The sequence below is a fragment of the Chelonoidis abingdonii genome, chromosome 1 (genome assembly GCF_003597395.2).
Source record: "Chelonoidis abingdonii isolate Lonesome George chromosome 1, CheloAbing_2.0, whole genome shotgun sequence".
In the NCBI taxonomy this organism is placed as follows: domain Eukaryota; kingdom Metazoa; phylum Chordata; order Testudines; family Testudinidae; genus Chelonoidis; species Chelonoidis abingdonii.
Window position 1 is genome coordinate 255,686,910 of NC_133769.1, and position 27,116 is coordinate 255,714,025.

At 43.1% G+C, this 27,116-nt stretch overlaps 1 protein-coding gene across 6 annotated transcripts in view; it reads right to left on the reverse strand.

Moving 5' to 3' along the window:
* The window catches only part of UXS1 (UDP-glucuronate decarboxylase 1), a 94,858-nt gene that overhangs the window by 10,246 nt on the left and 57,496 nt on the right, over positions 1 to 27,116 (reverse strand). For all 6 annotated transcript variants that reach the window (XM_032790963.2, XM_075061275.1, XM_032790964.2 and 3 more), the window contains 4 exons: positions 9,430 to 9,549; positions 5,176 to 5,219; positions 2,521 to 2,581; positions 911 to 968 (listed from right to left, as the gene is read on the reverse strand). In XM_032790963.2, coding sequence (XP_032646854.1) covers positions 911 to 968; positions 2,521 to 2,581; positions 5,176 to 5,219; positions 9,430 to 9,549 — 283 coding nt within the window. The remainder of the gene's footprint in view (positions 1 to 910; positions 969 to 2,520; positions 2,582 to 5,175; positions 5,220 to 9,429; positions 9,550 to 27,116) is intronic.

Consider the following 27,116-nt stretch of genomic DNA (forward strand, 5'->3'; position numbering starts at 1 on the left):
AAAGGGAGACTCTGATGGGAACTGGAATGAATCAGTTCTAGCCTCTAGTGGCCAGGTCGGTATACGGGAAGAAAAACAGTCATCACAGCATAAGACTTTTGAGGGTGGTATAGAGAGAAACTCATGGAGAAAATGTGAAGAGGATTCCTGGACAAATCTACCCAAACACTATTTGTATTTTAGTTCAGGACATGATATATTTCATTCACATTCAGCTCAGTTTAGACTTTTTTCAATGATTGCATTTACGGCAGGAGTTGCTGTGTGGGTCTTGTACTGAACTTTCATCTAAAATAGTCATAGCATCTCTCCTTCCTACTGCTGCCAGAATTTTGTGTAGTATGCCTGCCAGGGATCAGCTTACATCTTAAAAGACAAAAACCCATGCACAGACCAGAATGGGGAGCAATATTCAGAACTACCTGGTACTCCCTCTCAGAATGGGCATGAACTGCCTTTCCTACCCGTGTTTCTTAGTGCTCTTTGCCAAGTTCATTGTTGGGAGGAAAAAAGTAATACACATTTGCCACTCCCTTGAAGGAAAGGTAACATGTAATGAGGAAGAATACAACAGGCTCTTCATTTGTCCACAATGAACCCATTCACTTGCATAAACTATATGTAAGTTACCAGTACATGACAAACTACCACATAAAAATTAAATATTCATTTTTCTTCATACAGCATTTTATGTATAACTGAAAATCTGAACTAAATTCTAAATTTTTAATCTAATATTTAATTACAGAATCAGTAGACAATTAAATGTCCTTGGTAAAACTGCTGTTTAGCAACAGAAAGAAATAGATTCAATTAGTCTTATATATTATACATACTTTAACTAAGTAATTATCAGCCGATAATATAAGCCCTCTATGAACTTCACCCAATAATTACTTGTCATACTCACCAACAAGTTTTTTAATTAATTGGGCAAATTCTAGGATACTGTGCTCTTCTGGGTTCCCCTAAGAAGGAAACGGATACAGGTTACAAGAGAAATTACAAAGCATCTCTAAAAATGCATATTTGTGATTTGCCAGGAATCACTATGAGAATAGTAACCAAATGTGTGAATGAACTAAAATTCATAGATTACAAGGCCAGAAGGGTCTGACCTCCTGTATAACAGGCCAGAAAACTGTCCCAATATAATTCCTGTTTGAACGAGAGCATCTCTTTGAAGAGACAGCGAAACTTGATTTAAAAATTGCCAGTGATGGAAAATGCACCACCAAATTTGGTAAATTGTTCCAAGGGTTAATTATCCTCAAAGAGGCACAACATCTCAATTCTACTTTGAAAAGTAACCAGAACCACTTAAACAAAAATTTTCTGGTCTCCCACATCTTTTAAAACAACATGGTACGCAATGTGTCTTCAGAGACATAACAAAATGCATTTTCTAGGGTGCGATTTTAAAAGCATTCATTGGTGGCCTAACTCTTGCTCCCAATGAAGTCAATGGAAGTTTTACCACTTCAATAGCAGCAGAGTTAAGCCAACAGAGCATTACTGAAAACCCGGCTTCCAAGTTGAGTCTATTTAGTCATCCAAAAAAGAAACTAGGTTTTCACAGGTTTTCAGGTGTTCTTTAATTGTGCATGTCCCCGTTTTTTCCATATGCTTTAGCTTCATGAGATGCACATTTTGCTTTCCATGAGAATCCCAAGGGAAAAACCATCACAGTTTTTCAAGAGCTGACCTCAGCAGTATGCCATACGCTTCTAAATATTATAATTTCAAACTGTGACTAGATAAACCATGGATATGTTATACCTGCTTTGGAAATAGCCATCCACATTTAATCTTTATTACCGATGATACTTTAGCACAATTGCCATCAGGGGAAGGGCATGTATCACAACGACAATAAAAAATGAAGGTTAATAAAGGTTAAGCAGGTTAATAAATTACAACAGTGTGTCACCAATGGTTTCAGATCGCACTTTTGATGTATAGAAACGAGGGTAGTCTTCAACTGACTTTCTAAAGTGTCTTAAAATAACTTACTCCCTGCCCCCTCTTTCTAATACAGTAGAACCCCATTTATCTGACTCTCCATTATCCGGCTCTCTGTGTTAACTGGACAACCAGAACACACAGATCCAAGGGGAGTGATCTCTCCAGTGGCCGCTAGATGGTGCTGCAGCATTGCACTTTCCCATTCTCTGGTTTTTCCAGATTTTTGATTATCCAATCTGCTCCCAGTCTCAATTAGATCCGATAAACAGGGCTCTGCTGTATTGCATATTGAGCAAAAAGCTTAATTCAATTAATACTCAAAACGTATTGCAAAATTCTCTGATTCTTGAGACAGTGATCAGATCTAAGGTCTAGGAGCCCAGCAAGCACTATGCCAAATCTCTTATACGTAAAGTGAACATAGGGTTTTTTGTGTATGATGGAAAGTATTTTTACTGCATTTAATTCTTGTAAAAGTTAACACCAATGACAAGCAAGAAAGAAAAAACTAGACTACTGTGAAGTAATTGTAGCAGAACAGAACTGTGTGCTCACCAAGTTGACAGGACTGCTGACATTGCTGTTCATTAAGGCCACCAAGCCATTCACAAGATCACTGCAAAAGGGAAAGCGGGGATTGAGTAGATATCCATTTCTCTTTAAACAGTCATATTTTATTCAAAGAGATCCATCTCGCTAGAACCACACTGAAGCAATATAATTAGATGAAGAATGGAGAAATCAAATCCTGCAATTAAAATGGATTTTATGCATTTTGTAGATTTCAAGTGGAAGTCCACATTTCATACCAGCTGGTAATTTGCTGGCTGGTTAGCTCCATAGTTATTCATTTCAATAAATCAAAACCAGTGGAGGACTTGCTGTTAGTTTTAGACAGTAATTTGCAGCAGTGAGAGCATTTACATTGGGGAGGCACAAGATTCAGTTCCTCTAGTTATATGAAAAACAAACCAAGAAATATTAATAGATTACCAAAAAACAATTAATACTTTATTTCCTCTGGCCTCTAGGCCTCCCACTCATTTAAAATGAGGTAACTGCCAATTTTTCAGATGGATTGTAATAGATTGGCTCATGATGGTGAAAAGAAGCAAGTACACTGCTGCTTACCAAGTTTGTCCTTACTTTCAGAAGCTTTAAAAAGACTCTGTTAAAACAAGTTTACTTGGTAAAAATGATATCTTGGTGTTACACACTAAATCCTCCTCCTGGGTCCTAGGTCCAGACTAATTAATAGGAACAACAAAAGGTTTCAGCTCTTTTCTGCACTACAGGTTCAAATGAGGTATCAAATCAAGATGCTACAAATTTCTAGACCATTTACTACTACTGCAGAAGGCAAGGGGGAAAAGAGATTTTTAAAAGGAGTTTGTCAAAAACAAAAAACAAAAACAAAAAAACCCTGGAACTTTGGTTTAGCTGGCAAGGAGATATGGACATGCTGTTCAATAAATATAGGTCACAATCTTGAATCTGATCTGAACAGACAGACTTCTGTGTCTGTACAAGTCCCAGCAACTTTGCATGGGTGTAAGGTTCTGGCCATCAGGATCAGAGTGCAAGACCTCTGATGTAAGCTTCTTGAAGCCAAAAAAGAGCATACTAGTTTCTTAAGTGCCATGCATTTTTATGGCACTATATAAATAAAAGTGGATTTTTGTTGATTAGATAGTAATGCTTTCATCAGATATAATAAACTGAATAAAAGCTTGTTTTGAAGTGTATTGTTAACAATATTTTGAGGTGTTTGGATAATTAACTCACACTGAAGTAAAGGTATAGAGTCCCTTCAACTCCATAGGAGGCTCCATAGTTTTGCATCACAGCAATGACAACACAACCATGTGGTTTTCTATAAATGCATCGTAATTCTGCTACAGTCAGTCCCAACCATCCGTTGCAAACAATAAGTTATCATGCTGCACTATTAGGTAATTATGTATAGCAAACTGTGTTGTGCAATGTGTTCTCTTAACCATAAAATGGCATTGTTTATATTAAACCTGTATGTGAAATATATTTATCCTGTATCTCATGCCTGAAGTGTTTTTGAAGTGATTTAAAAATGGATGTAATGAGTAAAGATTATTCAAGGGAACTACTTCTACAGCCTTTACTTATGTATTGAGGAAAATAGGATTTTAGATCTAAATGAGAAGTGTGCAATCAGGCCTTAAGTTTTTATACAGGTTATTGGGGACCTCAGCTTTAGAAGAAGGGGGTCTGTTTTTTGGATATAGTGAAGAAGACTTCAAGATGTGTGCGAGGGGATGGGAACGGAGGGATAAAGGGGGAATTGTCCTAGATATAAGAAACAGTATGATACAGCAAAATAAATAATAAATGAAAACCAATTAGTAATTTTAAATGGCTGCTTAAGGTGTATTTTTAGTAAACTAACGCTTCACCTTATTAGAAACGATCGAGTTCTGACCATACTGGTTTTTGGTACCAAAAAAAAAAAAAAAAAATCTAATTTTAACATGGAATGAGCAATTATAATACATGAAATATTACACTTTTGTCACTTTAAAACAAGGGAGGATTTTGTCTCAGCACTAAATGAGCTAAAAACCAGTTCTCCTCTAATATTATGGGACAACACTTTGAATTGTACAAGCCATGGGAAATGCTGATGGACACGAATATAGCACAAATGTTGTAATATAATACAAATTAAATCACTACTTGCCATGTTTGATATTACCCTAAACTGTTCAGAGGAAAGCTTGAAGATGTGAAGTCATATTTTGGCAGGCAGCTTTAGAGAGAAGCTGCCAAGATATTAATCAACAGAATTCCTTGTATTACTAACACAGGCTAAAAACATAAGATGGCAGCAGTGTATTCAGTTACAAAGACATGAAACTTGAGATTTTATAAAGCAGAAAAATGATAACAGAACCACCTGCATCCACTGGTGAGGATCACCACAAATTACTAGCTATGTCTGAATTTAAAGTTCTCACCTGGCTAGGGACTATTTATATATTCAACTTCTCTGTGAAAGTACAATTTGTGTTCTAGAACACTACTTCATATCTAAGAAACAGAACTGTTTGTACATTTCCCATTTTGCTTTATATTTTACTGGCTTGATCCAGTTTGTAGAATGTCTGAGTCTACCAGAATATGATGATAGGTATCAGACTCAGCAGAAAAGTGGTAGAGAGAACAAGCAAGCCTTACCTGACATACTGGAATGCTCTAGTCTGAGTTCCAGGACCATAGACCTAAAAAATAATGAAAATCAACGTTACAAGAACATGAAAATGTATGGTATGCCTCATCATCACCATAAGTAGGCTGCCAGGACCACTTGAGGCATGAATATGGGACACAAAATCAAGTTACAATCTTAGCTGGTTGTCAGACTGTACGTCATGAGTGCCAGGCCAAATCCTAATCTTGGCAATTCTTCATACGCTACTTTTCTAAAATTCAACCCCTTTTCACTATCTACAGGTAGAATGCTTATCTTTTGTCTTGAGGATTATAGCCTACTTCTCTCTGGTCTTCCCAGGACCCACCAGTGTCCCTCCTCTTTACTCCACAGAAAATGCAGCTGCTAATATCACCTTCCATGCCTGACCATGACATTCAGCTGTCTGAATCTCTACACTGACTATGCAGTGAAAATCTGAAGCAGATCTACTATTTTTCATACAACAACAAAGAAAAACAAAAAACCACCAAAAACAAAACACTCCTCTCACGTTACGTGGAAATAACTAAGGCATTGCAATGGCTTCAACATAGTACTGTTTTTACACAGGTTGGCTGTGAAGTTAAGGCAATAAATCAGCATACTTTTGAAATTTCCAGTATAAATCGATAATATTTGAAAGCTATATCTAGGTATGTTTAAGGATAAAAATGGGGCTACATCTCTTGACATGGACATACACTGAATTAGAAACGTTTTTTGGAAATAGTAGATAGAATATTTAAGCTCAGAAAACAGGGACACATCTGATGGATATGCCAACATCTGTCATAGGTTAAGCCTGTTTTAAGGGTCTGACCCAAACTCCACTAATCTCAAAGGCAGTCTTCAGTTCAGTGGGCTTTGGATGAAGCCCTAAACATTTAGAAGTCTAACAGAGTTTACTTTATATCTTATTCTGAAAGAAATGTGGGAGAGTGCACTGGTGACTTGACAGCATGCCCCACACAGCTTTCCAGCCTCTGTTTTAACATTGTTGATAGATCGATAGAGTGATTTAATAGAGACAGACAGACAGACTGGGCAGGAGGAGGGGAATTCATTTTGTGCATGTTTCCTATTCAGTGATCTTCACTGCCACATGTTTTAAAGGCAGTCTGGGATTACGCTGTGTTCACCCCTACTCCCACAACTTCTCGTATAAATATTTTAACAATAAAACTAAGATGACTGTTCGCATGGGACAAAAACATTTGACTAATGAGGAATAATAAAGAGATGTTCCCATTTTGTAGAATTAGTTCCCACATTTGAACTTCTCTTTAAACAACAAGTGCCTTTATGCATTTATTTTTGTTTTGTTGGGGGGGGGGGGAGATAAAAATTGAATACACTCATGTTTTAAAATAGTTAATTTGATAACAGATTTTAATTTTAACAGCAAAAGTTGTAAAAAATTAAGTCAAAGTTTTTGATTTCTGATTCACTTTTCACTGTTTTTCTGCTGGCTGTTGATTTATTTTACTTGAGCATGGCCAATTCAACAAAACTTCAGTCTCACTCTTATGCCTAATCGACTTTGCTTTTTGATACTTATGCACTAGTAGTCCAGTGATCTTGGGTCAAGCTTTTATTTATTATTATTTTATCCATGGTTAGAGACTTTTACAAATTATAACTAAGTCTACCACAAGGCCTCCTTCAAACTTTTCCTTGTAACGCTCCTCTGCTGTGATGGCTGCAAAACATCCGACAATGGTTAGGGTAACGGATGGGTGCAGGGATTGCTACGTGTTAAACTGAACTGAAATGTTCCGCTATTACCACGTGCTCCCCTTGCCTGCTGCATCCACCTGTTGTCTCATTTTATACTTGGATAGAGAACACTTTTGGGGTAGGGGCCGTCTTTGTGACATGTCAATGCTTAGCACAATGGAGACCTGATCCTAGGTTGGGTCTCTAGGTGACACTGTAATATAAACAATAGCAATAACTTACGACAACTTTAAAAATCTGACCTCCCATTCATTCAAATGGAGAGCTGCATTCCTTATGTTCCAGTTAACCAGCATCCACCACCTAGTCAGGATGCTGAAGCATCACTGGTACCCTCATCCTCTTCCCCAGTGACTTGTCAGACTCCAAAGAATTAAAGGGAGTCATTATTCGACTTTGGGTATGCCCACACTAACTTATTTGTTTAACATTTCTCCGTTCCTCCCACAGGTGCAGCTGCAACAGCGGGAGCTCAACTACAGAATAGCCGTTGAAGTTAAAAAATATCCAACAGACAAGACTTCAACTCTCCTCCCACAGGACTGCACTACTCTAAGCTTTTCTTGATGACATTTTGAAATATCGTGAACTATGAATTGTTTTAAATCTAGATAAATATGCCACATAAAAACACTTTTTAGGAAAGCTGTCAGAGAATTGTGTGTCTCTGCAATGATTACCTTCTAAGTTTGTAGTTACAAAGAAGTCAAGGCTCTGCTGGATATGTCAGAGAAGCTCAGAACTACTATGTGATGTATTCAGATGCCAAGCTGGCATATCAACCACTTGACCAGCACAGTATAAGCAATAAGAAAATGATCAAATAAAACACACAGCAACATCTGACCTCTGATGCTCTATGCAAAACTTCTAAACGCTACCTAGAGAGACCTATGCTTTGTGTCCCCTGTATATCACCCCAGGAGCGTATAGTGGGGTGGACAGGAGAGTGAAGGCCCTTTCAAAACAATTTACAAAAGTCCTTTGAAAACCCATATGTAAAATACATTCTTGGGTGGAGGCTGCTGTCTTTTGTGCTACTATTCTTGGGTTTAACCCAAGGTGATAAATGTGGGCATGCTCATGGGGCAGCACAATGGGAATGACTCACCATAGCCATGTAAAATCAGAAGAATCATACCAAGAAACAACTAGTTTTGGAACATACCTTTACATAGATTTCTTCTATCCCCAGCCCCAAAACACTGCAACTCTTTCCCAGCGCAACTGTAGGAAGAACTGAAATAAGCAGTGCTTGGACACTTAGCTACCCTGCCCCATCTAAGGACAGGCAAGTATAGTCACTTTTGAAGGTTTTCTCACAAGGGCAACACATCCCTCTATTATTATAAATTGGTATTTTTGTTGTTTTAGTGGAAGACGGAAAAAGAGGAACAAGTAATGTGATAAAATTCAAGAAAGAATGCTGGCCCCCCCGACATCTTTCCTGACCGTTAGATACCTTGATAAAATTGACTTCAGCTCCCCTCTCCTTACTGACTAGGCACATTTATTGCCTGAGCAACTCTTCTTTCCAAACAAACAGGAGCTCTGCTAGCATGCAGACAACACACAAATTATTACTGTCCACAAACAATGCACTTCAATCTTGGGGTTGTCTACCCAGTGCAGCAAAGCCCTCAACAAGGGTGTGCTCTGTTGAGTACTCAAACGTATTGAACTCTAACTGTCCCATATATACCCTGTGGCACGCTTTCTTTAAAAAAAAAAAATAGATACCTAATTTAAACAATAAAATCCTAGAAAACCCTTCAGTGATTTCCTAGTACCATTCACTTCACTCTTTGCTCCAGATATAGTCGCAACTTTTATATGTGAAATTTAACAAGTTGCCATGTGTATGAAATTACATATCTCATGACCTCATCCTTGACCTCAAATACCCCTCCACCACCCGTTTTGAATTATGATTAATTTAGGATGTATGCTTCTATCTATATCTTTGGCACTTATAAGGCCCCTATTACTGAATTATCTGAGTGCCTCACAATCCTTAGTGTATTTCTCCTCACAACACCCATGCGAGGCAGGGCAGTGCTATTATCTCCATTTTACAGATGGGGAACTGAGGCAGAAAGAGACCTTGCCAAAGGTCACAATGAAAGGCTGTGGTAGAGCAAGGATTTGAGGTCTCCTGGATCCTAGGCTAATGACTGAACCACACGACCATCCTTCTTATGGAGAGAACACATCTTTGACAGTACAGTACTATGCACACTTGTAAAGGTTTATAGATACAGGCTAACATTTTCAAGAATGACTAGTTATTTTTGGACACCCAGGTTGAGACATTTAGAGGCCTGGTTTTCAGAGAGTGGGAGGCTCAGCACTTTTTAAAAATCTAGCCTCTTTCAAGTGTTTCAGGTTGTGCATCCAAAAGCTAGGGGATCACTAAATCATCAGTCACTTTTGAAAATCTTGGCCATAGCACTCGTTAAGTGGTTTTGTTCTAAGCCCAGGACCAAGTGCCAATTACTTACTGTTAGAGGTTCTCCCTGAAGAGCCTGTAAGATAAAGTTACTGACAACTCTGCCATCGTTCATGTGCATCCGAGGACCAAAGGTATTGAATATTCTAGCAACTCGCACCTCAACCCCTTCCTGTACGCAAAAGAAAGAAAACAAACAAAACTTGTACTTAATGAAGATTCTATAATCCTCCCTCCCCCAACCCCTTCAAAGTGCAGACTTTCATATTTAGCAGATGGTGTTTTTTTAAAACAGTGATATTTCCGTACGTATAAGAATGCCAATATACACTTTTTATACACATGCTGCTTTCTCGCCTTGAGATTCTTGTAACTTCACATAAACCACAGAGCATATGGTAGGAGAATTTTCCCTAATTATCTACATTCATAATGCAATATGAACCACTGATAGAAAATATGAAGACAGTTCTTTACCCTAATGAATTTTTCTTTAAAGAAATACTTTGCAATTCAATAGGGTCTTCCATCAGAGGCTCTAAGGATTTAGCAATGAGACGCCAGAGAAGTATTTTCACAGACAGGAGAACATCAATCAAGTGACTTGCCAAGGCCACAGAATAATCCATGACTAAGCACAGTGAGAAATTTTTATAAAAGTGTTTAGAGATTTTTGGGTGCCCATTGTGAGCTATCTTAAAGGATCCCGATATTTCAAAGGTGCTGAACTGATGCTTATAATAAAGTGACCTCCTAACCATAGCCATAACTTTACTATTTTGCATTCGCCTACAGGAAGTTTATGGGCCAGTTTATTTCTCAGATTCCCATTGTTTATTGACAGGCTGTTCAAATACAGGTATTATATGTCTCACAACTTTAATACTACAGAAATTTTATTTGATTCTGAGAATTTTTTCCATTATACCCAGTAATGCTTTGTGTGGATGTTATGTAAATCCATCTTCAGATAATCAGTGCATTCAACTGAGTTTAGCAAGCAGAACCAAATGCGGTCTGTAGATGGCATCATGACCATGTGAAATTGCAAGGCTGGAACCCATCACTGAGGCCTGGTCTACACTATGCGTTTAAATCGATTTAACGCTGTACCCGTCCACACTACAATGCCCTTTACATCAATATAAAGGGCTCTTTAAATCGATTTCTGTACTCCACCCCGACGAGAGGAGTAGCGCTAAATTCGATATTAACAATTTGGATTACGGTTAGTGTGGACGGAAATCGACGTTATTGGCCTCCGGGCGGTATCCCAGAGTGCAACACTGACCGCTCTGGACAGCAATCTGAACTCGGATGCAGTGGGCAGGTAAACAGGAAAAGCCCCGCGAACTTTTGAATTACATTTCCTGTTTGCCCAGCGTGGAGCTCTGATCAGCACGGGTGGCGATGCAGTCTCAAATCCAAAAAGAGCTCCAGCATGGACCGTACGGGAGATACTAGATCTGATCGCTGTATGGGGAGACAAATCTGTTGTATCAGAGCTCCATTACAGAACACGAAATGCCAAAGCGTTTGAAAAAAAATCTCCAGGATACACAGCGCTGCGTGACAAGCGTAACGGGAAGCCAGAGACTCAAATGGACGCTCATGGATGGAGGGGGTACTGAGGACTCCAGCTATCCCACAGTCCACAGCAGTCTCTGAAAAGTATTTGCATTCTTGGCTGAGCTCCCAATGTCTGTAGGTTCAAACACAGTGTCTGGCGTGGTTCAGGGAATAGCTCCTCATTTCCCCACCACCACCACCACCATGTGAAAGAAAAGGGAAAGAAATCATTTCTTGACTTCTTTCAATGTCACCCTATGTGTACTGAATGCTGCTGGTAGACGCGATGCTGCAGCAGTGAAGAGCAGTATCCGCTCCTCTCCCCCTCCCCGGTGGTAGACGGTACAATATGACTGATATCCGTCGTCGCCATCAGCCCGTGAGTGCTCCTGGCTGGCCTCAGGTGAGGCTGGCCGGGGGCGCCTGGGTAAAAATGGGAATGACTCCCAGTTACTCCCAGTAGATGGTACAGAACGGCTGGTAACTGTCTTCATCATAGCAACTGGGGGCTGAGCTTCAATCAGCCCCCTCCCTTTCATGTGTAAAGAAAAGATTCTGTACTGCCTGGACTGTCATAGCCCCGGGAGGCTGCCTCCCCCTCATTTTATCTCACTAACAAGTCTCTGTTTCTTATTCCTGTATTCTTTATAACTTCATGACACAAATGGGGGGGGACACTGCCACGGTAGCCCAGGAAGGTTGGGGGAGGAGGGAAGCAACGGGTGGGGTTGTTGCAGGGGCACCCCCTGTGAATACTGACACGGAGCAGCTGTGCTCTGATACACTGGTCCTCTAATACACTTGCCCCTTATTCTAGGCAGGACTGACTCTATTTTTAGAAACCATAAGGGAGGGATTGACTCAGTCCCAAGTGAGTCAATCCCAATTTTGCTTTTGCGTTGCGCCCCCGGCCGATTTCAGCCAGGGGCACTCATGATAGCAGCGGACAGTACAGAGGGGGAGAGATAACCGTCATCTCATTGCCAGTTTTCTCCGGCAGTAGACGGTACAGAACGACAGGTAACCATCTCTGCTATCTTGCAAAAGCAAGTGAATGCTGCTGTGTAGCGCTGGAGTATCGCCTCTCTCTCCGCGGCATCCAGTACACATACGGTGCCGGAAAAAAAAAAAGCTGAACGGGCTCCATGGTTGCCGTGCTATGGCGTCTGCCAGGGCAATCCAGGGAAAAACGGCGCGAAAGGATTGTCAGCTGATGTTTTCCCGGAGGAAGGAATGACTGACGACATTTACCCAGAACCACCCGCGACAATAATGATTCAACCCAGAATTCCAAGGGGCGGGGGAGACTGCGGGAACTATGGGATAGCTACGGAAGAGCTACCCACAATGCAACGCTTCAGAAATCGACGTTAGCCTCGGACCATGGACGCACAACGCCGAATTACTGTGCATAGTGTGGCCGCATGAAATCGAATTTATAATATCAGTTTTATAAAACCGATTTTAGCAAATTCGATTTTATCCTGTAGTGTAGACGTGGCCTGAGAATCAACTGTGTTTCACCTAAATTCTGCAAGAGTCAAATCCTCAGCCTTTATGGCAAGGAAAACGTTAAACCATGGTGAACTAATTCACAGGGTTGGCTTTTGATGCACTCAACAGTTCACCGTGACAACATGTAGAAACATCATCTCTGAAAGTAAACTTCTTGCCGCTGACTGAAAGGCAGCAAAAGTCACAAGCACAAACTCCTAAGGTTACACAAATCATGTAATGTGTTACAATATTCTTGAGGCTTTCAATGAAAACATAGAATTTTATGTTTTCAAACAAACAGTTTGCCAACAGATTATGGTTGGTTGCCACTGCCTGGAAAAATGGGACTTGAAGACATGGTGACACTATGCTTGTGGATTTTCACATTATAAGAGGATACACAGTGTGCTGCACACATTTTCAGCTTCTCTTCAGAAGATTGCAGCCTGTGCTCACACATCCCTCGTTCAAGGGACATCTAAAGACCATGATTTTCCTTGAAACAGGTTAGCCTGAAAGTAGATTCAGTTATAAGAATATTTAACTGCCTGCCCCAGGAACTCAGAATCATTTATAAATGAACAAATTAATCCTTACATTTATAAATAAACATTCACAAACAGCCTTATGAAAAAGGTGGTATTTATTTCACAGATGGAAGAAAAAGGATTAGAGAGCGGTTAACAACTTGGCAACATTATAAAAATTATCCATTGCTTGCAGCACGTGTCACCAAGGGACGCAGGTACCCATGGTTTAACTGCAACAAATAAATAAGAACGAACAGTGTTTTGCACCATTTCAGAAACTGTGGGTAAGGTTTAAACAGTGCTGAGCACAGTCTGCCCTTGTTTACACTTGCAGCTAACCTGTGTTCAGCTGGCACTCACAGTCAACAATGGGTAATTTTTGTAACAGAAAAAGTTGCTGTCTCTTGGCCAAGGTGGTAAGAGCAAGTTAGTTTTAGTTACTATAAACACAATACAGCTCTCCTGACTTCCAATCCTGTGCTCTACCCCAAAGACCATACTGACACTTGCGAGCATGTTCTCTATCCACACCAAGGGAGCGGCAATCAGCCAAGTGTGCTTCATCGGAAGCACAGCTGCCAACTTTCATGCACTAAATAAGCACCCCGACTTTCACAATAAGCCAAAAATCAAGCTAATCTATTTCAAAACAAAGGCAAAACAAGCCAATCCCTAAGAACCCCAACACTATGTGACTAGATCCCCCTGGCGTGCAGTATGGGACTGTGGTGGGCCAACTGTGCACCCTGACTCTCCCGCCTCATTGCCTCTGCTTGCCAGGAACCAATCAAAAAAGAGAAGCAACAAGCTACAATCCAAGCAAGCAAGTTGGCCAAAAATTAGCCAACAAGCAAGTCACAAGCCAATTAAGCCAAAAACAAGCCCAATATCTGTGTTTTTTCCACAGGTTTGGCATATCTGATCGGAAACTGTTGAAAGGACTTTGCAATGCAACGTGTCAAGCTTTATACTTTTAACAGTAGTTTACAGAGTACATTACACCATATTTATGAACACCTCCACTGCATCTGCAAACAGTCCCCTCTGGTTTCTCGTCCCTTCATGTTCCCCACATGTTCCTTACTCCCATTATTCGTAATAGACAGTCTTCCAACTGTGAACTATATTTCACACAGGCTTCTCAACACTAGTTATACTTATTAACAACATGTATTTAAAAGTAAGGTATTTAGAAGCTAGCTCCTTAGGAAAAAATAGCTATTGGTTGATCTACAAAGCCTCTTTGTACTGCAGACAGTGGGTCAACTGGCTTCTGTTATCCAATATAGGTTACAAAATGGCAGCATGTGTGTGATAGAGAAACACACGCAAGACAGTGCCTGTCAGCAGAGCTCACAGTACAAGGGGGAGAGAGTACCTAATGCTCAAGATTCAAGACACATTAGGGAAAACCACCATCCCCTCCTCTGCTGGGAGATTTTTCAAGCAACACAACTGATTCAAGTAGACTAGCATAGAAGCTAGAGATAGATCACGTAGTTCCACTCATGTCCCAATGGAGTACCATTCCTAAAGTTTATTTTAGAGTGTTTTATGCAGCCTAGTTTTGAAGTCTCCCAAGAAAATCAGGCCTCCACCCATTCCCTTGGGAAACTATTACACAAATGAATAGATCTCAGTGTTGGGAATCTTATCCCAAATACTCAGCGTAAATTCCCCCCCTCATTTTCAGCTCATTATTTTTAGTAACTCCCCCCTCCCCATATTCTTCTGGAATAATTTCTCTGAGGCATCAAATATTTGTAGAATGTTACACTCCTAGCCATGCCCCATCATTAGTGTGAACAGCTCCAAACCCATACGGCACTAGCTGTGACCTCCCTCACCTCAGGACAGCACACCAACACCTCGGGCCTGGGCAGTTATTTCACCATATGCTGCTGCCAACTCAATACTACACCATGTACAGTAACTCCTCACTTAACATTGTAGTTATGCTCCTGAAAGATGGGACTAAGTGAAACGATGTTAAGTGAATCAAATTTCCCCATTAGAATTAACGTAAATGGGGGGGCTAGGTTCCAGGGCAGCTTCCCCTACTCTGCAAGCACCAGGGGCGGGGGGCTCAACTCTCAGCCCGCCCACTCCACCCCTTCTCCCAAGCCCCCACCCTTGACCCGCCTCTTCTCCCCCGCGCCCCATCTTCTCCCTCTTTACTTCGCACACTGTGTCCTGGCTCCTCCCCCCTCCCTCCCCTGGGCAGGAGGGTGGGCAGAGGCATGCCAAGTCCTCACTCCTCCCTCATGCCCAGGGCAATCAGCTGGCTTGCGGCATTCGGGAGGCAGGGGGAGCCTGCACGTCGAGTCCTCGCTCCTCCCCCACCCCAAAACGCTGCAAGCCAGCTGATTGCCGTGGGCAGGAAGCGGAAGGAGGTGAGGGAAGGTGCTGATCTGCGGGGTCTGCCAGGGGCAGGAGGCATTGGGAGGGGTGTGTAGGCAGGGAGGCTGTCAGCTGTGGAGAAAGCAGGCAGCCAAACAACATAAGAGTGGGTGGAGCACTGCACAACTTTAAATGAGTATGTTCCCTAATTGATCAGTGACATAACAACGAAACAACATTAAGTGGGATGACTTTAAGTGAGGAATTACTGTATTTATTTGCTGACACGGGAAGGGAAGAAGGAAGACTCAATCCAGCTGTGAGTTGTAAGTTTCCCAGAGCAAAGAAGGTGGTGGGATGAGTCAATAAGGAGACACAAGTGTTCAAACTGAACACTTAAGTTGAAGGCATCTTGATCGTGGGCACATCCAGAGCCATAAAACTGATAGATGCCTTTAAGCATCTGCAGCGTTGGACAGTTAATGACAAGAGCAGCTTGCTGTCCTTGATTTAAAAAGAACAGTGATCACCACTGCAATTTCCCTCTGTCTTTTAGGGTACGTCTACTCTGTTATAAAACTCATGGCAGCGAATCTCAGAGCCCAGGTCTACAGACTCTGGTTCATGGGGCTCACAATATAGCGCTAAAAACTGCAGTGTAAACATCTCAGGCTGGAGCTTGGGCTCTGAAGTCCACCCTGCTCCCCAGGGTTCACAGCCTGAGCTCCAGCCCACCCCCCAATGTCCACACTGCTGGTTTTAGCACCATAGTGCATGCCCAAGTCTGCAGAGCTGGGATCTGAGACTCACTGCTGTGGGTTTACAGCCCAGCGCAGACATACCCTTAGACTAACACTCACTCTTTACTAGGTGAACCACACCCCATAGCTGTACAAAATAGACAACTTGTGCTAATCTTTCAGTTTTAAATCTTACATCTCTCTGATTTCATTCCGGCCTCCTAGAAACCTTAAACCTTTCCTGTTGTCTATGTATTTAGACCTGTTTTTCAAATCCTTTAAAATATGCTCGGTGCTTTTACAAAACTTGATAAAAGCACATTGTATATACAGTTTTACATATGTATAAAACAGAACAACAGATTCCAACTTCAGATTTCCAAGGGATGCGTACACAAAGGCATTTATTTTAAGTCAGCTCTACACTAGAAACTTTTGCTGGTACAGCAATATTATTTAGAGTTGTGACTTTTTTTTTTTTTTAAACACACAATATTTCAAATCACAAATGTGTTGTATTGACACAGAAATGCTTTTGCTGGTATAGTTTATTTTGCTCATGTGACTAAACCAGTGTAAGTTGTCCCAGCAAACGCACTTTGTTGATGGCATAAAAACTGCATCTACATTAAGAGGGATTTGCCAGTATAGCTATAGTGATATAGCTATACCTGAAAATCTTTTCTAATGTAGACTAGGCCTAAGTTATGAAAAATTATACTGACATCTAAAGTTCTTAGTGATTTTTTATTTCCTTCTCTGTCTTTTGTTAACAAAAAAATAAATAAATCTGTTTAAGGGGACCATTAATGACAGCCAAAGCCTTGCATGTACTAGCCAACAGATATTGTCAGGGCTCCTATGAAATTACCCCAAACCAAAATTTTCAAAACTAAGTGACTAAGGTTAGGCTAATAAATCAGTGGCTTCATTTTCCAAGGTGATGAGTACTCACCATGCCTCACTGAGAGATGTAGGGTACAGAGCACCTTTGAAAGTTAGGCCACTAGTTTAGGCACTAAATACGGAGTGAGGAACTCTAACTGTAGGTACTTATTTTCGAAAGTCTGGGCTCCAATAACGTCTATAGCAAAGCATGGCAGGATGATATCAATGTATATTTTTCTTAAAAGAATAAACATGCCATATTTTAGATTAACAAATCTACCTTTAGTAAAAGATGAGTGGTCTGCACGTTCAGAAAATAGATCAACACAGAACGCAACTTAGGAGTCTAAAGGTTTTAACTGAAATAGCTTCAACATACACTTGAGGTATGTCTACATTACCCGCCGGATCGGCAGGTAGTGACCAATGTATCGGGGATCCATGTATTGCGTCTCATCTAGACGCGATACATCGATCCCAGAACACGCTTCCTGTCGACTCCAGAACTCCACCAGGGCGAGAGGTGGAAGTGGAGTCGACGGGGGAGCAGCGGCCACCGATCCCACGCCGCAAGGACGCAAAGTAAGTCAATCTAAGGGCTTGGCTACACTGGAGGGTTTCAGCGCTGGTGGTGGCTTTACAGCGCTGCAACTCACTCAGTGGCCGCACTTGCAAGGCACATCCAGCGCTGTATCTCCCTGGCTACAGCGCTGGTTGTACTCCACCTCGACCTGGGGAATAACGACTACAGTGCTGATGCAGCGCTGCTCCACCAGTGTGGCCACCAAAAGTGCTGTTATTGGCCTCCAGAGGTATTCGGCGGTATCCCAGAATGCCAGTTCAGCCACTCTGCTCATCAGTTCGAACTCTACTGCCCTGGCCTCAGGTGACCAAGCGTCAGATCCTCCCTTTAAATGCCCCGGGAATTTTAAAAATCCCCTTCCTGTTTGCTCAGCCACGTGTAGAGTGCAATCAGTGAATCTTTCCAGGTGACCATGGCTCCACGTGGCAAACGAGCCCCAGCATGGAGCAATGGCAAGTTGCTGGACCTCATCAGTGTTTAGGGGGAGGAAGCTGTGCAGTCCCAGCTGCGCTCCAGCCGTAGGAATTATGACGCCTATGGACAGATATCAAGGGCCATGCTGGAAAGGGGCCATGACTGGGACACACTGCAGTGCAGGGTTAAAGTGAAAGAGCTGCGTAGTGACTACTGCAAAGCCCATGAGGAAACCGCTGCTCCAGTGCTGCCCCCACGACCTGCCCTTTTTACAAAGAGCTGGACGCGATACTTGGCAGTGACCCCACCTCCACTCTGAGGACCACGATGGACACTTCAGAGCAGGGGGAAGAGGAAAGCAAGAGTGAGGGTACTGGGGTGGGGAGAGACACCCTGGAGTCCCAGGAGCATGCAGCCAGAAGCTCTTCTCAACCAGGGAAAGGCAGCCAGTCGGCAGCAGCCGGTACTTGGTGGAGGACAAACAGAGGAGTGGGTTCTGGTAAGTGGCTTTTATTTTCAGGATTGAAATTTTTCAGAGAGGAGGGAGGATTAGGGCTGCATGCATGCACGCCTAGATGCGGAACACGCGTATTGGATGTGGTCTTATCACGTCACGGTAATCAGCCTCGGTAATCTCTTCAAAAGTTTCAGCCAGAGCATGGGAATGCGCTTGCGCAGGGTTTCTTGGGAGAGCCACTGTGGTCCTTTGTCCCAGTCAGGCTAACGGTCCGCACCACGAGTGGTGGGGGATCATTGCAAGACACAGGCAAGCTGCATAGGGCCACAGCGGAATCCGCATTGCAGCAGAAACAGGCCTGGACAACATGCGGCCACGGAGCCTCCATGTGCGGCCGCGGGGGGATTCTAAATCCCCCGACCCGGTGCTCTGTGGACAGCCCAGAGCCCTTTGAATCCCAGTCACGGCCGGGAATCAAGGCTCTCGGCTTGCCAGCAGAGATTCCCAGCCGCAGCTGCATTAAGGGCTCCAGCGGTCCCCACGGCTTCGGGCACCCCAGAGCCCTTTGAATCCTGGCCGTGTTCCAGTAGCAGGCCATAGCTGGCGATTTAAAGGCATCAGGCGTGCCCTGCAGCGACCGCAGCCCAGGTCTTTGAATTCCTGGCCGTGGCTGGGATTTAAAGGCCCTCAGAGCTACCCATGCTGCAGGCACCCAGAGCCCTTTAATACCGCCCGTGGACAACTGATTGTCCCCTACTCTCCAGACCGCTACCCGACCCAGGACCTCCACCCCCCTATCTACGCCTGCCCTTTTCTCTTGTCTCCAAACTTGCCCCCCTCCTGAGACTTCCCCAACTTCACCCTCAGGACCCCAAACCCTACCCTGTCCTCATGATAAACCCCTGGCTCCCTGCCTATCCAACTGCTGCCTGTCCCATGCATGCCCCCCCGAACTCCACCCATCCCACCCCCACTGTTCCTGTCCCTTGATGCCCCCCCGGAACCCCCCGATCCCTTCTTCAACCCCCAACCCTCTTACAGTGCCACTCAAACCAGCGTGTCTGGCTCCATGCAGCTCCAGACACGTTGCTGCCATGCTCCCCCACGGAGCCCAACCCCACTGCCCCCAGCACCTGCCTTCCAGATTTGAACACGTCAAAATTCAGTAGTGCTCAATCTCAGTTTGGGCAGCTGTTACTTCATTTCTCCCAAATCAAATATACTGATCCACTGTAACTTGCTGTAGAAAAAGTAGGATAAAATTGAGCAAGAAATGCTTATTAGGACTGGAATTGCTATTTTCAACAGCCATTGCCTTTTTGTTTGTTTTTAAAAGGAAGACAGTGATATTCCATTGGCAAATTCCCCACAGAAAGAAAGAGTAGAACAAAAGAATAATAAAGACACCTCAACTTCTCCTCATTTATGGAGGACAGTCTTATAATATGCATCCAGATATCCTCAAGTCACACAAGTTGAAAATTGTTCCACTTTACTGAAGCACTGTAACCATATGGGAACCAATCCTGTCTGTGTTTTGTGCACATCCAAAATTCCTGCTCAATGATCCGCCCTGGGAGCGAGTTACCCCAGTGACCCAGGGCTGAGGCGGCACGGTGGGTGTGTGGGTGGGTGGCGGGAGAGCCCAGGACTGAGGCAGCAAGGAGGTACAGGGGGGAGCCCAGGGCTGGGACGGGAGGCAGCCAAATTTTGTTTTGCTTGGGGCAGCAAACAACCTAGAGCCAGCCCTGCCGGGTTTCCCCCGCCGCCGGAGCTCCGAGCCCTTTAATTTGACCCTGTGGGATCCCAGCCACCTCTTCAGCTGGGAGTCCCTGGTTGACTTAAAATAAAGTATCACCTCCCCACCCCCAACCTTCCTTTTTGGCCCACAGCTGTTTTGGTGGGGCAGCACTGGGGAAGGAGGGCTTGTTTTCGCAAGGCTGGGGGGCCCTGGGGCAGGGTGTTTCTGCAGGGCCGGGAGGTTTCGGCCCTCAGCTGTTTTCTTTGGAGTAATGTGGCCCTCGCCGCTTTACAAGTTGTGCAGGCCTGCAGTAGAAGACCCTCCCGTGCTTCCCAGGTGACCCGCAGCAGCGAGACATCTTCCAGGATAAACTCCTGTGGAAAATGTTGGGATAGTGTTCAGTGTAGGTGCCCCCTGCAGCTGTTTGCTTTCCCCAACGCACAGAAACCCCGAGGACAGTACAGCCCTGAAACAATCAGTCCCCCTTACTCACTATTTCAGGGCTCCCGTGGGTTATGTGCATTCTTTGGGATGGGAAAATTATGCTATTGGGAAGACTGTTACCCTCCTTAACTACGGGGGAATAACTGTCTGGCATAAACAATGCTGCCTCTGTTAAGTGTTGCATTTTTGCCTTTACAGATGCAACCTTGAGATTTCGGCTGCCCGTGTTATCAATGGCTGAGAGACTACAAAACCTATGGAAGAAGCCACGAAAAAGCAAAGACGATATGCTGCAAGTAGTTATGCAGCACTCTGTCACAGATAATCCAAAAGTGCAGGACTGGAGGGAAAGGGAAAGCAGGATCCGCCACAGAAATGCAGCGGACAGGAAGAAAAGCGCAAAGCAGCTGATAAGCATCCTGGAGCGTCAAGCGGACTCTATCCAGGCGCTCGTAGCCATGCAGGTGGAGCACTACCGCGCCCGCCCCACCCCTGCCGCCCTTGTCCCAAAGCTCTTTTCCTTGTGTCCCCATGTCAGCTCAAAACCCCCTTCCCCAGCATCCAGGTTCTTACCACCACCAGCTGCCTCCAACACCTGTACGTTCACCAAGCAGCCCTGAGAACTATGACCCTTACCCTCTGCGCTCAACCCCCATCACCATGCAGTATAGCCATCCTGAATTGCAGCAGTCATTGCACAGCACTCCAGACAGGACATATTCAAACCTGTGACTGTACAGTTCCCCATCCCACCCCCCTGCCCTTTTAGGTTCCCAAAAACTTGTATGTCTGTCAAAGTTATTTTCTTTTCAATAAATGAATTCTTGGCTTTGAAAAAAAAGAGTGTTTATTATTGCAGAAAGTCAAAGATACCTTAGACCAGGAAAGAAACAGGCACTGCAAATCAGCTTAGCAAACACAGATTCCTACTAACACTGTAACCACTGTACTTCACTCCTGTGCAAGGCACCAAACATTACTGTTGGTTTTCAGCCTCAAATTTCTCCCTCAAGCCATCCCTAATCCTTGCAGCCCTGTGTTGGGCCTCTCTAGTAGCCCTGCTCTCTGGCTGTGCAAATTCAGCATCCAGGCGTTGAACCTCGGAGGTCCATGCCTGACTGATCTTTCACGCCTTTCCCTTCACAAATATTAAGGAGGGTCAGACGCGAATAACGCAGGGATGCCGCTTCCCCCCCCCCCCCCTCCAAGTCCAGCTTCCCATACAGAGATCGCCAGCGACCCTTTAAATGGCCAAAAGCACACTCCACAGTCATTCGGCACCGGCTTAGCCTGTAGTTCAACTGTTCCTTGCTGCTGTCAAGGCTCCCTGTGTACGGTTTCATGAGCCACAGCATTAATGGGTAAGTGGGGTCTCCAAGGATCACAATGGGCATTTCGATGTCCCCTGCTGTGATCTTCCGGTCTGGGGAAAAAAGTCCTGGCCTGCATCTTCCTGAATAGGCAAGTGTTCCGAAAGATGCGTGCATCATGCACCTTTATGGGCCAGCCTGTGTTAATGTCAATGAAACGCCCATGGTGATCCACAAGCTCCTGGAGAACCATGGAGAAATTCCCCTTCCGATTAATGTACATGGATGCTAAGTGGGGTGGTGCTAGAATAGGAATATGCGTCCCATCTATTGCCCCTCCACAGTTAGGGAAACCCATTTGGGCAAAGACATCCAGAATGTCCTGCATGTTCCCCAGAGTCACACATCTTAGCAGGATGTGATTAATGGCCCTGCAAACTTGCATCAACACGATTCCAACAGTCAACTTTCCCACTCCAAACTGGTTCCCAACCAATTCGTAGCTGTCTGGAGTTGCCGGCTTCCAGACTGCAATAGCCATCCGCTTCTCCATCGGTAGGGCAGCTCTCAATCTCATGTCCTTAAGCCGCAGGGTGGGGGCGAGCTCAGCACACAGTCCCATGAAAGTGGCTTTTTTCATCCGAAAGTTCTGCAGCCATTGCTCGTCATCCCAGACTTCCATGACGATGTGATCCCACCACTCAGTGCTTGTTTCCTGAGCCCAAAAGTGGCGTTTCACGGTGCTGAGCATGTCTGTCAATGCCACAAGCAATTTCGTGTCGTATGTATTACGCGACTCGCTATCATCGTCACTGTCACTTTGGATCTTAAGGAATAGCTCAACTGCCAAACGTGATGTGCTGGTGAGACTTGTCAGCATACTCCTCAGCAGTTCGGACTCCATTTCCCACAGAAATTGCGCTGCACAGAAACCGTTGAAAGAGGCAAGATGTCGCCAAACGTGGATGGAAAAACAGGGATTGCTGGGATGTGAAGCAATGCATCACGGAGCATTGGGACAGGAAGTAGAATGACCCGCCCCCTCCGCCCCCTTCCCACAATCTACGGTGCCAGAATGGGAAGAGGCACTCTGTGGGATAGCTGCCTATAATGCACCATTCCCAACACCGCTGCAAATGTGGCCACACTGCAGCGCTTTCCCTACACAGCTGGACGAAGACAGCTTTAACTCCCAGCGCTGCACACCTGCAAGTGTAGTCAAACCCCAAGTTGATCTAAGATATGTCGACTTGAGCTACACTATTCTCACAGCTGAAGTTGCATATCTTAGATCGATCCTCCCACAGTGTAGACCAGGCCTAAGGCTGCAATGCAGAAGCAGGGTAACAGGTGAATCATTCTTATTAATTAACTTTAATGCTCACAATTTGCAAGTTCTGCACCAATGTTGCAAATTCTTCTACTATGAATCACCAGCAAGTAAGCAAAGATTTAAACAAGAAAGACGAAAAACTCTACTTGCACAAAACCAGGACATAAGGAGCTGCAAAGCGACTGACGTGGTGACTCACTGGCATCAAAAATCCTTACAACAAAATGCGTAAACAACCTGCCAGAGAAAGACCAGAAACCTGCAGAGCTACCATAGTGAGCAAAACTAGGCTAATTACTCTCTTTCAGATAAAGTTATTAAAATCGCTGCCTGCATCCCTTGAAATTCTTTTGACTAGCATGTATTATCTGTGTGAAAATCTTGACTAGCAGTCAACTACAAAAGATATAATTGTTGGTGTTTGAAATACACACATTTAAAAATTATACCACCTACAATTTTGAACAGTAATCACAGTGCAATTATTTGCAGGCGTTCATTTTAGAAAATGTCACCAATGGGTCCTACAAATACAAAATCCAATCCTGAATATACAAATATACACAAAGACTTGATCTAATGGCCACGACATTAGCAAATTGGATTCACCCTTGCATGTTAACATTTAAGATTGTTTTTCACTATGACTTACACTGCCTGGAATTAAGAGTTCATAGATTTTAAGGCCAGGAGGGACCATTACAATCATCTAGTCTGAACTCCTATATAATACAGGCCTCAGAATTTCAGTTGGCAATTCCTGCATTTATCACAGCTTGTGGTTGAACTAGATTATATCTTTTAGAGACGCCTACTCCTGATTTAGAACACTGCAAGTGTTGTAAAATTTGATATACTGTGAAGGACCCTTCCAATAGCTAATTCCCCACACCTAAAATTTTGCCTGGTGTCCACCTTAAACTTTGCTGACTTCAACTTCAAGCCGCTAAACCTTGTTATGCCTTTATCTGAGGCATTAAGGAACCCTTTAGTATCATACCTTCTTTTTGCATTGGTAATTATAGGTTGTGATCAAGTTGCCTCTTAACCTTCTCTTCAATAAAATAAACTGATTGAATTTTTAGTTTCTCATTGTAAGGCTGGCTTCCAAACCAAAAATTATTCTCTGAACCCTCTTCACTTTTTTAACATCCTTTAAAAAATATGGACACCAGAACTGCACACAATATTCCAGCAGTGGTTCACTCATGCCATATTCCAAAATTATATCACCTAATTCTGCTCAATATTCTCTTGTTAACACAACCAAATATTAGCTCTTTTATGACACAGTATCACACTGGGAGCTCATTTTCTGGCTACCTCATTTGTTGATTGCAGAACGAAAATGAAAATGGTCATCAATAATTACCAGGTTCCTATGGATGGACTGAACTGCCTATACACCAGATACGAAGTGGGAGCTTTGGAGATGAGTAATGAAGACGCACAAGTGAGTGGATAAAGCCACACTTGCAGGAGATAGTTTGCTTAATAATTTCCTTTTACAGATTCCTCTGACATGGACTATTTCTTCCTATCACCACTCTCCTCCTTTCTTTACCTTCTGAAAAGCACCTCCTGAAATACCTCCTTCTGAGAGAGTAAGAAAAAACCTTCAGTCATCCCTGAGTCTGAGAGTCTCATGAGAAAGTCGCCTTCTGGTTACCCTGAGAATAAGATCAACGGGAGAAAGAAATCCTATGGAGAATTTAGTAAGTTATTTTAAATACGTATCTTCAATATACATCCTTTACCAGTACTGTACTAAACAGGTATAATGTCAAATTGGGATTTCGTATATTAACAAGAAAGATTGGTTTTCTTATGAAAGGACTGTTTGTATCAATTCTAAATCTGAAATGGCCTAAAAAGTACCATGAAACACTGGTTTGCTCACAACTACTCCAATTACTACTCCACTTGGTTAGATAGACACAACCAAAAATGCAGAAAGTGAGTGACTGGTGAAATGTTCTTAGTGTGTCAACTCATGTGTTGGTGCTACTGTTAATGGCAAGAGAGCATATGTAATAATTCTAGTGACATACCTCATAACATGCAATATATTGATATTACCACACTCACATAAAGATTATATGCACTAAAAACTGTGTGTGAAGCTAGCGTTCCAATATCATGGTGATTTGTAATATGCATCAGGCCATTAGTGGAACTCTAAATCTAAATTTTATTCCCCACATCATTGCCTTGATAATCAATTTTACAGCACCCAAGCATGCTATGCACTTTACAGAGCAAAAAACTACGGGGGAAAACCTGGCTCTACTGAAGTCTGAGAGTGTTTTGCCATTGACTTCAGTGGGGCCAGGATTTGATCCGAGGTTCTTGTCCTAAATAGCTTAATCTCATTTTAGACATGAGTGTGAAAGTTCTGGATAGTATTATACTTACTCATTAATTGATGTGATTAGAGCAATAATGGATACATGATTAGATCCTGCCTGTGCTAATGTAAGGAGAGATTTTAAGAGCCTAGCAAAGTGCCAAGGCCACAGCCAGTAACTAGAATATCTACTGGAATGCTTATTGCCAAAAGCAGTTAAACTAGTAGGCCTTTGCAGTAATCTTAGCATAACTAGGCAGGCCAGGAAGGGAGCGAAGCGATGATGAGAACTGAGCATGTGACCCTATGCCATCTTGTTGGGCTTTCCTTTAAACTGTTGAAGTATGCAGTTTTGAAAGACAGGAAGTCCATCTATACTTCTGGTTTGTGCGCACATGTGTGTGACTCTGCAGAAACAGCTGTACAACCAATCGCTTGAAACTTCTTGCTTCGGCTGCTTATTCAGCAGTTATTGGTGATTGACAAGCAGCGAGACATTTAAAAGCATAAAAAGGGGAAAAGGTCTGTGTTGAGTGCACTCTTCGAGACACATCTCAATATCCCCAGCAGCAGACAGAAGGTTGGTTACCAGAAATTTGTTGCACTTGAAGGACCCTCCAGACTTTTGAGGTAACTATTGATTTTTGGGGGCTGCTAACCTGTTGCTTATGTGTGTATGTGCTTGAGACTAAAATAAAGTGAAAGTAGTCTTGCGTTGTACTGCTTGTGCCAACCATCTATGGACACGCTGTGCTATGGATGTGCTGTGCCCCCACTGATTTATTTTCTGACATTTTCTCACAGAATATAGTTATCAAGAGCTGTGGATTCAGAAAACCCTGGGTAACAGTAACAGAGCCAAAGTGGATGTCCAAAAAGGAAGCATCTTTTTATCAAAATAAGAAAGCTATTGTAGGTGAAAGATGCCACAGATTACATATTTTGCACCCTGGGACACAAATAATTGCAATGGATGCATTCCAAAGCCTCAAAGAGTGACTGAGGTATTGGATATGGCTTTTGGGAATAGACATCCTTACAAAGTGTTTAAATCTTGAAGACTTTAGAAATCACTTTTCCATCCTTGGAAAGAAAACATAGCAAGATAAAGAAAAGGGGCTTTAAGTTCTCCTCTGACTAGTGGAGGGAATTCAGACCGATTTATTCTTCACTGTGTAGTGAAAAAGAAAAAGTGGCATAGCTCAAGTTGCTGAAAGTATGCTGGGGCTTATCTGATAAATGTCCTGTATTTGTCTGATCCACACTTTTAGTGATCACTTCAACATAAAATGTCTCATGAACCAAGAGAAACGAAATTATTTCTCTGTACACTGCCAGAAAGACTAAAATCCCTGCTTTTCAATGGTAAGAAAGAGTGTAATGTATTCTAGTGCTGGTGGTGCAATAAGACATTAGGCCTTACTATCACATCATCTCCGTTTTCTTCTTTGTATGGCAAGGGAAGTGATTAGCAAAGTTCATAGAGCCAAACCCAGGTTAGTGAGTCACACAGTATGAGCCTGAGATGCTACTGGCAAATGGGCAT